The following is a 13,143-nucleotide window of genomic DNA, read 5'->3' as shown; positions in this document are numbered from 1 at the left end:
ATGGAGGAGATTAGTGCTTTGTGGTGGTTGTGGAGGGTGGAAAGAGGAGGTGGGGGAGGAACTATTACCTCTATATGGAGGTAATAATTACTTGGAGGGGGAGGTGGGTAACAATTACTCCCCTAATGGAGGGACTATTACACTATATTTCCCCATTTCTATCCATTTCTATCTCCAATTCTCATCCCTTCCTTCCATTTTTTAGTTCATTTTAGCTCTATTACTCCCTTAATAATTACTCCCATTCCAAGTAAGCCCAGATATAAATGTTAAAGGTAGTACACATATTATATCTCCACAATAATGTTGTTTAATTAGAATATTTACTGTTGCTTACAAGTTACAACCTCTTTTGTTACTATTTTGCTCTATTACTAACTAAATAATAAATCAATATTTCATTGAGTAATATTTACACAATAATTGTTTGCATAATGCAGTTCTTATGGGCAAAATTTGGAAACAACAATTTTTATTGGAGAAACTTTATTTGCTATTTCTGTATGTATTGGAGGGTTATTCATATTTTGCCTCTTGATTGGAAATATGCAGGTTATTATTCAACCTTATGTTACATGCTAATCTTATAATTATATCAAAATTTGACATTTTCTAACTAGAAAGAAACTTCAAAAATATTTAATTCCCTATCTATAAAAGCTAAAACATTTAGCTTACTCCCATTGGCTCCTGAAATTTAGGTATTGCAACTTTTTTTTTTTTTTTTACTGAAGAAGAAACCCACGATCTTGAACACAATTAATTACTCTCTTGCTTACTTCTAATTCTCTCTCCTGTTTTCCATATTAAGTATTATGAAAGAACTTTATATTATATTATTCATATTCATATGGTTTAGTTTCATTAATTAATGAAAAGGAATGTTATATTATACGAAGTAGATAAATGAATAATTCGAATTGGGAAAAAAAAATTAGGACTATTAAATCTGAACCAATTTGACACAACAATCGAAAAATAAATAATGAAGAAATTAGATATGGAAAATAAATCAAAAAATTAAAAAAAAAATATTTGCATATGAAATGGAACACTAATTTTTTATATGCCAAAATATAAGAATAAAATAACATAATCCTATAGTAAAAAAAACACAGTGAGCAATATATTGAAGTAATAGTTTGTTTTAAATCAATAAAAAAAATGAAAGTCAAATTCCAGAACTCCTTAGAAAATAATTTACTTGATAATTTAGTCTTTAAATGCCTACCAAAATAGCTTTGTATTTCAGAAATAAAAATTACAAAATTGTAAACAATTAGCTTTGTATTTCACAATCAAAACTGCAAAATTATTCACATGCAAGAAAAAAAACCAATGAGTTTAAATAACTAATATGAAAATATTTATCTGTTCTTCTAGATCTGTTAGTTTTAGTGTCAAAATATTGATGAGAAAGATAAAAATAATGAACTAATATAACTCAAAATCAATATATTAGGGTAGGACTTTATATTCTCAAATTGTGGAAATATGAAGAATTATAAGGGGCGGCAGATTTTAGTTGGAACAGTGGAAAGGAAAAAAAGTAAAAAAAATTGACATTGAAGGGTGGAGGGGCGGCAGATGAAAGGAATGAGCATTTGTGGTTTCTTTGCTTGGGATATTTACGAGAATTGTGGTTGTATACAATTTTTTTTTTCTTTTTCTTTTTGAGTTGAGTAATATAAAACTAAGTTTTATATCCTAAGTTGGGGTATTTAGTTTAATTAGGTTTTTTCTTTAAAATAGTTAAACTGAGATATTTTTCTTTTGTTGTCTATCTATTATGTACTTCTTCCTTTCATTTAGATTTCATGCATTCGTTTAATATACGTGAAGTGTATTTTAATGAAACGTATGAAATATAAATGAACGGAGAAAATATTATAGGTAGAAATGTCAACAATGGGTACCGCACAACATTCCACCGGTTTGTGGAGGTTTGACTTATCTATCACAAGCAAGACAGACTGGTTTATCATGGTAGGAGAACGGGCAATTGCTATAAAGATTTTATGCGGTGGCGATAAGCGTATATTAAAAGCACCTACCAATTAATGTAATTAATAAAGAAATATTTTGAAATTTGAGTTTCATAGATTTTGAACATGAAAGTTATCTTATTAACTAACATATTTCATGTATCATAATCAAAGACATTAATCCATGCATTTTTGTGCACGGGATTAAAACTAGTACTAGGTAGAATTCAGCGTTTCACACAATTAATTTGTAAATAATATTTATATAAAACTAAAATTAAAATTTAAACTTATCTATTTGAATATTTTATTAAAGTTACATATTCATAATCTTTAAAATTGTCACCGTATATGGTATTTTTTATTTTATTGATTAAATTTATTACTAATATAGTAATTAATTTTTTTTTTTAACAAACACCCCCTTCTTGTTGCAATATAATAAAAGTTTTGTAAATTTAATGCCATTTTTTAAAAAAAACTTTTTAAATAATTGGGTAATAAGTATTAAGGAGGTTTATATGAGATAGGCGAAAAGACCACTATTTTTATGAGAGCATTTTTGCGTATTTACTACCAAAATATACTTGTGTGCTCGTTATCACAGTGTACATACAAACTCAAAATTATAAGTGTATATTGCTTTTGTAACTAATAAAGAACAATGTGTCAACATAACAAAATATTTATTTTTCATAAAAAAGGTTATAATAAAATTTTTGAAGTTCTGCTTAATTAAGTTGCCCAATATATACTTTTTCGGAATAATAAAAAAAAATTATTTGACTACATTGTTGATTAATTAAAGACGAAGCATAATATCTATTTTTTTAGAATATGCTACATCTGGTTGGTGTTATTATAAATATAAGACATTTATGTAATTCATAATTCATCATGATATGTAATAATCTCCGGGCCAAAAATGTGTAAAAATAATTTACTGGGCTTTTCACTTTTTTCTTTACCAAGTAAAAAGTTGCTTACGTGTCAATAATATATTGTCTAAATCAAATTTATAATGTGTAATTTTTTATCTATGTTTTTATTCAAGTTCATTAAGTCATGTTTTCCCCATTTTTGTACAAAACGCAAATAATTCTAATAGGTAGTCAAATCATTATATTGTAAATCATATACGCAATTGCATGATCACTTAATGCAAATGAACTGTAATTATTTAAATCATGTCTAATATTTTATATTTATTCTTATTAAGTAACCACCGTATACTTTTTTGTTAAATGAAAAAATAGTGAGACACTCTCCTATGGTTTATTTATATCTTGAAATATTTTAATAAAATATAATGAAAATATACTCATATGAAACCATTTTTCGAGATAAAATCAACTATTTAATTTTCAAAATTATTCTAAAAATACTTTTCATGAAAATTAGAAATAAGACAATGTAATTATTTAATATGTAAAATAATATATATTTTATATAAATATCCTTATATGATTAAGGATCAGTTTTTTTGGACTGAAACCGTCTGAACTGAACTGAACTTAATCGAGCTAAACTGAACTAAACTGAACTGAAATAAAGAGTTAATTTGTGAAGAGAAAAGCTGAATTGAACTGAACTGAATGACGTTGAACTCAACTGAACTAAGCCGAACTGAACTTAAATGAGCTGAAATTAAGTCAAAAAAACAGGGTCTAAGTTCTCATTAGTTATTTTATTTAAGGCAGGAATGCCACGTGGCATATCCATAACTTACCAACCAAGTTTTATATATAAATATAAGAATATAAGTTGTTGAGTCCATAAATAAACAATAATTAGAGAGTGGAATGATAAATAATAAAAGATAAATTATTAATTTATTCAACAAACAAAATATGATAGCGCTGGTTAATATTAATTCGTTGGATTTTATATTATACTGAAAATTTATCATAAGTAACTGATTAAAATTTATTGTACAGAATAAAAAAAATATCAGTAAATCAGTTATGTTTTGAAATAGAAGCTTGAAGCATACATCATGCAAGAGAAGATGCTTTAGATTTATGCGATTCACATAACAAATCTACATTGTGATTAATACGTAGTAAATTCCATCTTACTATAGACATATATGTATTTTTTTATATAATCTTAGACATATCTACAATCACTCACCGTGAGAGTTGAAGAATGGCGAATCAGACGAAGAGATACAGAAGAGTGGATGAGACATCGACAACTGCCTCCAGTTTTGCAAGAACGTGTACGACAATTTGTTCAGTATGATTGGTTAGCCACAAGAGGTGTCAATGAAGCTTCTATTTTACAATCATTACCCTTAGATCTTCGACGTGAAGTACAACGTCACCTTTGCCTCAACCTTCTTCGAAGGGTATGTCTACGTTCTTTCTATATTTATAGTATTGGTGCCCAGCTTCGCCCAGGCTACCTTTACTTGCTATTAAATATTTTTTTTCATGACATAAAATTACTTAAAGTTACATAACCCATAATCATTGTTACTTTTACTACTCCCGCCATAATTATTGTTACTGTCACTACTGCCGCATTAATATTGATAATTTCACTACTCCCGCCGTAATTATTGTTACTTTCACTATTGCCGCATTAATAATGATTATTTCACTACTCCCGTTGTTGTTTCTACCACTTTCACTAATCTCGCTGATAATATTGTTACTTTTACTATTCAAATGAGTGATTATTATCATATAACTATATCCAATGTTACTACAATTCTTTTCTTTACTAACGAAATTACTTTTACTACTTAAGCATGCAATTTTAAGAGGATTCTATATTTATATAAATATATTACATATATGCATTAAATCAAATCGAAACAATTATGCAATATTGTATATTATGGAATCTAACTTGAATTATTTATAACATACTTATATTATATTTTTGTATGTTAAATAATTAACATCTCTATACATCTAATAAACTATAAAGTTTAATAAAATTGCATAGATTTTAAATTTAATATATAATTTTATTATGATAATAATTAATAGCATAAGTGTACATGTTTATACTAATTAATTATTTTAATTTAAGAAAATTGACCATCTTAATTAATTATTTTATTTTAAGGAAATTGACCATGTTTTAGTCTCTTACAAATGTTTAGGAAAATTACCAAGCTTCTATATAATTTAATTTTAACTCAAACTATATAATATTTGCATTGAGATCCCTTAATCGAGTCCATCACACGGTGCTAGTGATTTAAAACTATATAGTATAATTAATTTGTATAACTTTTTTTTAATTACATGTAAGTCCTTTGGTTTCTGGATTTAATATAAAGTATTGATTATAAATTTGGGTTATTTACAGGAATAATCCAAACTAAGACTCTCCTTCTCATAATAATCTGAACATCATTTTAACTCATAATAATCCTATCTTTAACCATGCTCCTCTCAAATTAGACTAGGTGACCTCCTACCTATACAACCGATTGCCTTAAGAATATGATTGCCTTTGCCTTCCTTTTACACACCCCATATCTTCTTTTTCTTCTTTCTACTGTAAAAGTAAAGCACCAAAAACCCAAAGCTTCCATTAATGCAACCCAGCCAGGACTAAGCTGTGGAACCCCTATTCTCTTCCCACTCTCGAACTCACTACCATTTTCCAGTCACGCATCTCTTCCTCCGAACAGAAAAGGTTTTATAATTATTAAAAAATCGATACTTTAAATCCCAGATCTACAAGTAAAAGTTAATACGAAAAATTTCGCTTGTGGTTATGTTGAGGCGGGGCGATTGATTGAACGGCGGCAAATACAGTGATTGGTGGTTTTAGTTGATCGCGGCAGCTGAAATGTGGACGGATCGGAGAAGTCGATGACCAGAAAATGCCGACGTACAGGGTAGTTTAGTCTCTGAATGGTGAAGATATGGACAATGGTGTTTTGTTGTCACTTGTCAGACCAACCAATTGCTACATAATAGCAAAGCAATACATAGCTCCACTAAACCACCCTTGCCTACATGTTGCTGATCATTACATTTATATAGAGTAGCAGCAATATATTAGGTGCAAAACTGACACGGACTTCGCAAAAGACCACCCCAATTATGATATTGTTAGGATCACTTTCATTTCTCTTCTTTCTAAGATGCTTGGAATACTGATTATTCTGGATTTTGATGAAATTTGGGGAAACTCACTAATTTAAGAAGATGAAGATCAACATACAAGGAGAAAAACCAGAAAAAAATATAAAAGAAATAGACTCTACATAGTCACCTGTTGGGAAACCTGTGATATAAAGTAAATTATGGGATCGGTTTAGTACAAGTTAAATGATGTCAAAGTTCGGATTTTTCTCAGTTAAACATTAGGTTGGATTAATATGAGAAGATAGGACTTAGTTTGGATTATTCCCGTGAAATAATCCTATAAATTTCAGTTTTATTGTTTTTGAAAATTTGATGTTATATTCATCTAAAGAGTATAAAACCGATGAGTTCATTAAAATATTGTCAAAAATTTTATTTCCTTTACCCAGGGGCGTCTTAGAACAACCGTAGGCCCGGTGCTAAATAAAAAATTGAGGCCCTCAAAATTACAATCGAAACTTCATTAAAATGAATTTACCGTCAATATTTCATTTGCTTAATAAATAAAAGTACAATATATCTTCCTCATCCTAACATAGAAAGTACCCCGAAAACGCCATCAACGTTAAAACCATCACCATCATACAACACCTACGAACACCGCCTGAAACCATTTGCACCACCTAAACTCACCAACTCCTCTGCCCAAACAAACAGCCCAAAAAATGAGCTTCCTTCATTTCCATCATGTTCGCAATAAAATTCATGGTACATCCTCAACAAGAAGCCAAATTCATAATATAAATTCCCCTTGCCACTCCACAATCACCCACCCCCTGAGATCCATGATGAATTCACCGGATCCTTGTCTCTAATGGACCCGTCTTCCTTTACCGGACTGCCACAAAGACAGTCTGGAAAAATTGTGAAGAATAAAAAGTTGAAGCATGAAAATCATGAGTAAAAATGGTGGTGGTGAATTAATTAAGTTTGAGGAGGAGTTGAGTTAATTGGATGATCAGCTTTTTAATTTAAAAAAATAGAAAAAAATGATATGGGAAAGGCGCTGTACAGGTAGAGTAATCACATCCATCCACTTTTAGGCTTTGTACGTGTTATAGGATTAGCCTTGGAATTGGACCCTCCAGTTGTTCTAATAACTGGAGATAATCCGGACTCCATAATAATATAAGTAAACTTTGATAACATCATCCATTCATTCAAAACACTTCTAACCATCCATATGTCTTATCCTTGTTCGTTATATTCCTCAAATTTACTTGAAAATTAAAGTATCATCCTACGGGATTTTCTTGAAGCAAATATTTCTACCAAATTTTCGTAAAAATTATGATAATGCTTATTGCTTAACTAAATCTAATTACTCATTATTATTCTGATTAGTCATAATTAATCCATAAATTAATTAAAAAAGAAGAGTATGGAAGCAGGCAATGTATAGGTAATTAAAATAGAAGAGTAGCTAGAGAGGTATCCACAAATTAATCCAATAATGCACAAACTAATTAAACAATGGAGTAGGTCTATGACATCTATGCATGATTGTATGAAAGATGCCTCATTACTTTAGATTTAGGTCTGAAATTAGAATACACTGCCTAGTTACTGTAGATTTAGGCATGAAATGAAGAATTCGACCTAAAATTATCATGAATTAACCAAAATTATCATGAATTACAAACAAATTAAAACTAAACCTCATAAAATTAGTGAGGAATTCCTACCTTATCTTCAGATTATTTCTCCTTGGTAAAACTTTGGACTTGAAATTGATGAATTTGGGTATGAGTGATTGTAAATTCGTTTGGGTGATTGTATTGAATGAAAATTGTCAGATTAAAAGTGATTGTAAATTTGTGAGAAGATTGAAACATATTAAATCAGATATTGGATGAACGTAATGATTATTTGGGAGTTTGGGTTTAGAAATCTTAAACGCCATATTGGGAAGGGAAGGAGAAACTTAAGCGTGATTATTATCAGTTACTCATTGTAGTTTTAACTTTTTTTTTTAAACACAGTGAAGATTAAGAACTTGGGCCCAAAATTTGGAGGCTCGGTTCGGGCGCCCTGGGCCTTAGAATTGTTAATAATTGTAAAATTGTTAGATATCAATGGTAGATCTAATTTGTGGGCTGTATGGGCTACAACCCACAGAATCAATATTTAAAACATCATTATATATGCTTCAAATCAATATGTAGTATAGTTGGTAACATAGAATGATGGAAGTAGGGGTGATAACAAGCCGACCCGAGCTCGAGCTTAGCCTTGCTCGGCTTGTGCTCATGAAAGAAAATTCGAGCTCAAGTTCACATGCGCTTGAAAAAATGGAGCTCATTACCATACTCGCGAGCTTTAACACGTGCTCGAGTCGAGTTCATGCTCTACTAGAGCCTATATATAAAGGTTAAGTTATCGTTTTTTTTTTTTTTTCATTTGATATTGTCAATGTAAGGACTTAAAGATTAAGTACAAAATATTTGGGTAAATCAATGGAATATTTAATATTGTTACACAAAGATATAATCATGATTAATAAAAATAACATTAAGATAGTACTTTATGACACAAGTTCGAGCACTCGCGAGCTTTTTGAGCCGAGCGGTAACACCCATGATTTTCGGCTCAACTAAAATCAATCTTTACATATAAAACTGGCCAATATATAAGGATATTATAATCAATATATAAAGTCTCTTTCATTACATATCCTTTTAAAATGGAATCAAAATTTTTACAAAGTCATAAAATAAAATCTTGACTTGAAAATCCCATTAAAACGCAGCGAAAGGCTTGAAAGCAAAACCTGAAGACAGAAAGGATTACCCATATGACGAGTAGCCCAAAAGAGGAGAAAACACGTTGGCCAGGGAGCTGAGTAATAGATAATACCTCAATATAAGCAGAATAGTTTTGGTCATCGCGTGGAAACACAACACACGTAAAAATAAAAAAAACCGAGTATAAGAAAAACACTCCGCAGTTACTAACTAGTACCTCAAACCAACTCCGTCTTACTACTCTAATACACCTCTTATTTCTATTCTACATAATTAACCAAGTCTCAAACTCATTACTTCGTCTCACTCAATACTCCGTCTCATAATATTTCTATCGTCGATCCTAAGCCAGACAAGGAGTGAGTGAACTAGCCGTAAAACCTAACAATATTTCCATCACCATAAGATATAAGTCAATAACATTGGTCACTCTCGATCATAAACATAACTCGACACATAACTCAAATACCAGTAATGAATTTCCTTCCCAATTTCAATATTAATATCGTTCAATGGTCCAATAACGAATCGTGCTCAACACTTAAAGTATAACTCTAAACTACTCACCCACGAGTCAAGGTTAAAGGAAAGACAATTTAAACACAATACTAGTTTACAACCGTAATCACCAAAATAGTTAACTTTAAGCTTGTTATTAAAAGGCCAAATTTGGATATCAGCAACCTTATTCTCTTATGCGATAATAGCATTAAGATTTGGAATGAGATTAGATATAAATATCTCAATAATCCCGAGAAAGACGAATAAGTTAGAAATGCTACTAGTAAGGAAGAAATCTGGTGGGAGAAACCTAGAAACGGTTTTTTAAAGCTAAATTTTGACGGATCGAAAATAGATGGCAATAAAGCTACTTTAGGATACTCTATAGGAGACCATAATGGTCAAGTTGCTATGTTGGGAGCAAAAAAGTGCGGATCTAATAATATTCTGTTGTGGAAACTCTAGCTTTAAAAGAAACATTTTAGCAGCTAAATAATTAGAACTTTCAAAGTTAATTGTGGAAGGTGATAATTTATGTGTTATTAACTCGTTTTGTAGTACTTGGCAAATTACTTAGGAAATTTCTAGTATTATTAAGGATGTGAAATTAGACCTTCATTTTTTCGATGAAGTGATAATTAAACATTACTTTAGTGAAGCCAATAAGGTTGGTGACTTTTTGACTTCTATTGAACATTCATGTCCAACTCTTTCGAGGTCGTTTGAAAACCGGTGGCTTCAACTTACCTCACTCATTCAAAAGTATGAGTGATGACCGGGTTTTGCCGTCACTTCCGGTACCAAAAACTATTTATAAAGAACCAAATAAAAGTAGTATTTATTCGGGTGTCGAACACAAAGATGGCGGGGGTTAGATACTTGGTTTGTTTAAGTCTTTAGTTTAGTCAAACAAAAACAAAGCTGATTAATTATAAACTAAGATGCAACAAGGTATAAAATTTAAACTAAATGAAATTGCTTTTAATTAATAAGGGGAGGCTAAGGTCTTTGGGTTCACAAAGGGCAATTAGGGGGAGAAACAAGGTCTAACAAGAGAAGGGTAATAATAGTGGTCAAGGGTTTAAGACTAATTTCTTAGTCACCTTAAGCTCCTCAATAAGTTGTCACTTGATCGAGATGAACTAGCTACAAATAAAGCATAAAGACTACCCAATAGCATGAGCACCAAGACGGATCGAATGCATCAAAGAGATGTTCTAACTTTCATTAAAACTCATCTATAAGCACTTCTAAAACTATCTAATAAAGACAATGCACCAAGGTAAGCCAAACATGTTAATGAAATGTCCAATTTTCATTGAGGCATTTCCACAAACACTTCAAATGCATTAAGAGTAGAAACCACTTAATCACCCAATTCAAAAGGTTAACAACCCAAATTCATCCCCTTAATTACCCAAATTCCCCCTATGACCTTAGATAAGACTACTCACTCATGTTCATGGGTGAGAAATTAACAACAAATTGCAACAATAAACAAGTAAACATTGCAAACATGATAAAGACTAATACTTTTGATGAATAACAATTAAACAACATAAGAAATATAAACAAATGAAAATAATGTAAATAAAAGATGAGAATTGTAATCAACAAAAGGAAAGTAGCAGCTTGGAGAATAATGGAAGAATGAATTTCTTCAAATCTTCAAATACAACCCAAAATACTAAGACTAGGACTAAATCTAAACTAATTTGATGAGTAATTAAAGTCTAATTAAGGAAAGATTACAACTTTAATAAGAGGAAAATTGAGAGAGGAGAAATATTTTTCTAGGGTTCTACAAATATTTGAGAGAGAATAATCTAATCTAATTTCTATTCTAAATTATCTAAGGTAGTATGTAAAACTAATGTGTAATATGAGGTAGTTTCCTTTTATACTAATCTAATAATAATAACATTAATATAATAATTCTAATAATTGATATAATAATAATGATAATACTAATAATCCTAATCTACCAAAACTAAGAGACACGACACAAAACTTAACAAAACAACCACAAAAAAAGGAAAAGGGGAAAACGACAATCAGAAAAACGCAGCACATGGGTCTCAGCCGGCTCACCGGCCGCCGGTCGTGAGACCGGCGCAAAACCCACTGTAACTTTGACATGAAATTGATAGGATTTAGAGCCGGTAAGAGTGCCGGCAGACGGTTGACCGTCTGAGAGCCCTTTGCTGAATTGTTGCGGATTGAGAGCCGGTGAGGCGGCAGCCGGCTCAGAGCGTGATGGCGGAAATGGGCGTTGATGTATGCAGGTCGTGGTGTTGACGGTTGATCGAATTAATGGGGAAGCAGATGGTTGTTGTTGTCGATGTTGTGGACGAATGGAGTATGATGATGATGAATGTAGTGATGGAAGGGTGTGTTTGTTGTGGTTGATTGAGGAGGTGCATGCGGGTTGAGCTGCTGTTGGTGTCGCCGTGGTGCGGTGGTGGAAACTGGTGGTGTTGGCATGGTTAATGAATGGATTGGAGGTGATAATGGTGGTGTTGAAGTTGTTAATGGTGAAGGTGTTGAAGGCAGAGGAGCCATGGTGTCGGGTTGATGCAGAGGTAGAGATGAAGGTGAATGAATGTTGAATTGATGATGATGAATGAATGGAGATGGCAGGTGAACTGGTAAAACGGATTTGGGACAACAACAATTGAACACTGCTTGTTGAAGTCAAAATTGGCTTTGACTTTGCTTATCATTTGACTCACCATCTTTTTTTCTATATTTAAATCCGTGTTAATTTCCGCCTTGATCCGATTAACTTCTCAAACTCCGTCTTACTTTCCCGTTTCACCTACACATTGAATTAAAATAATAAAATAGTAATAATAATAATACTTATATTATACAAAATCGATTAAATATTAAATGACTAATAAACACCTAATTATTATAAATTAGTGGTTAAATGAGCTATTAAACAATTAAGCACACAAAATCGAGTCGGAATAAGCTATAAATGCGGGGCAAAAAGAGACTAAAATACTACTCATCAATGAGATAGGTTGGTCCTCACTCATTAAGTGATAATATCAAATACAATCGTACTCAGTCTACTCTGTTTGATCCCGATTTCGTAGCACCATATCTCATATCTTTCAATCACCTAATGTTTACACCCCTATTAATTAAACCCATCTCACAAACAATATAATAGTAGTATATAAAACAAAATATTATAATTACCGATAAAACTAATAATCAAGTTATTACAAATAATCATCTTGATCACCAAAGTCGATGAATACAAACAAATAGCACATAAACAAAACAAGCAACCCCGAACAATAGTAAAATTAATAGGATCGGTAGAATTATGTCACCTTAAAAGTTAACAAATTAGTCTCAAATGCGCTCAAAGGCTCAGAATAGAAAACTACTGATCGAAATTAAATATACTCTAAACACCCTAGGAAAATTGGGTAGCAATGATTACGAAGACACTAATTGTAGATTATGATCATTTATGACCAAAGTGATAAGGATACAACAACCATGGGAACAAAAGAGAGAAGTAAGGACATGGTCAGACACTCAGACACCATGTTTTATGTCATGGAGCACTAAGTTTTATTAGAATATAAGGGAGATGAAGAATGGAATGACGACACAATCAAATCACCAAGAGGACAGGAAAAAGGGTTTGGTATTAAACTTGGTAGTCAGTGATTATTAATAAGACGAATTAAGTTGGGATCTTAAAATTGAGTTGAGATTCAGTGAAATCTTTCTTCATTTAAAGCAAAATCATTTAGAATATTTTGGTGGAGTCAC

At 31.3% G+C, this 13,143-nt stretch overlaps 1 protein-coding gene across 1 annotated transcript in view; it reads left to right on the top strand.

Moving 5' to 3' along the window:
- The window catches only part of LOC141598475 (cyclic nucleotide-gated ion channel 18-like), a 62,471-nt gene that overhangs the window by 23,829 nt on the left and 25,499 nt on the right, over nt 1-13,143 (top strand). Inside the window, exons 4-5 of the mRNA XM_074418185.1 lie at nt 441-552; nt 4,099-4,335. Of these exons, the coding sequence (XP_074274286.1) occupies nt 441-552; nt 4,099-4,335 (349 nt within the window). The remainder of the gene's footprint in view (nt 1-440; nt 553-4,098; nt 4,336-13,143) is intronic.

Source organism: Silene latifolia, chromosome 9 (assembly GCF_048544455.1).
Source record: "Silene latifolia isolate original U9 population chromosome 9, ASM4854445v1, whole genome shotgun sequence".
NCBI classification, from domain to species: domain Eukaryota; kingdom Viridiplantae; phylum Streptophyta; class Magnoliopsida; order Caryophyllales; family Caryophyllaceae; genus Silene; species Silene latifolia.
This window is presented reverse-complemented; position numbering and strand designations above follow the sequence as displayed.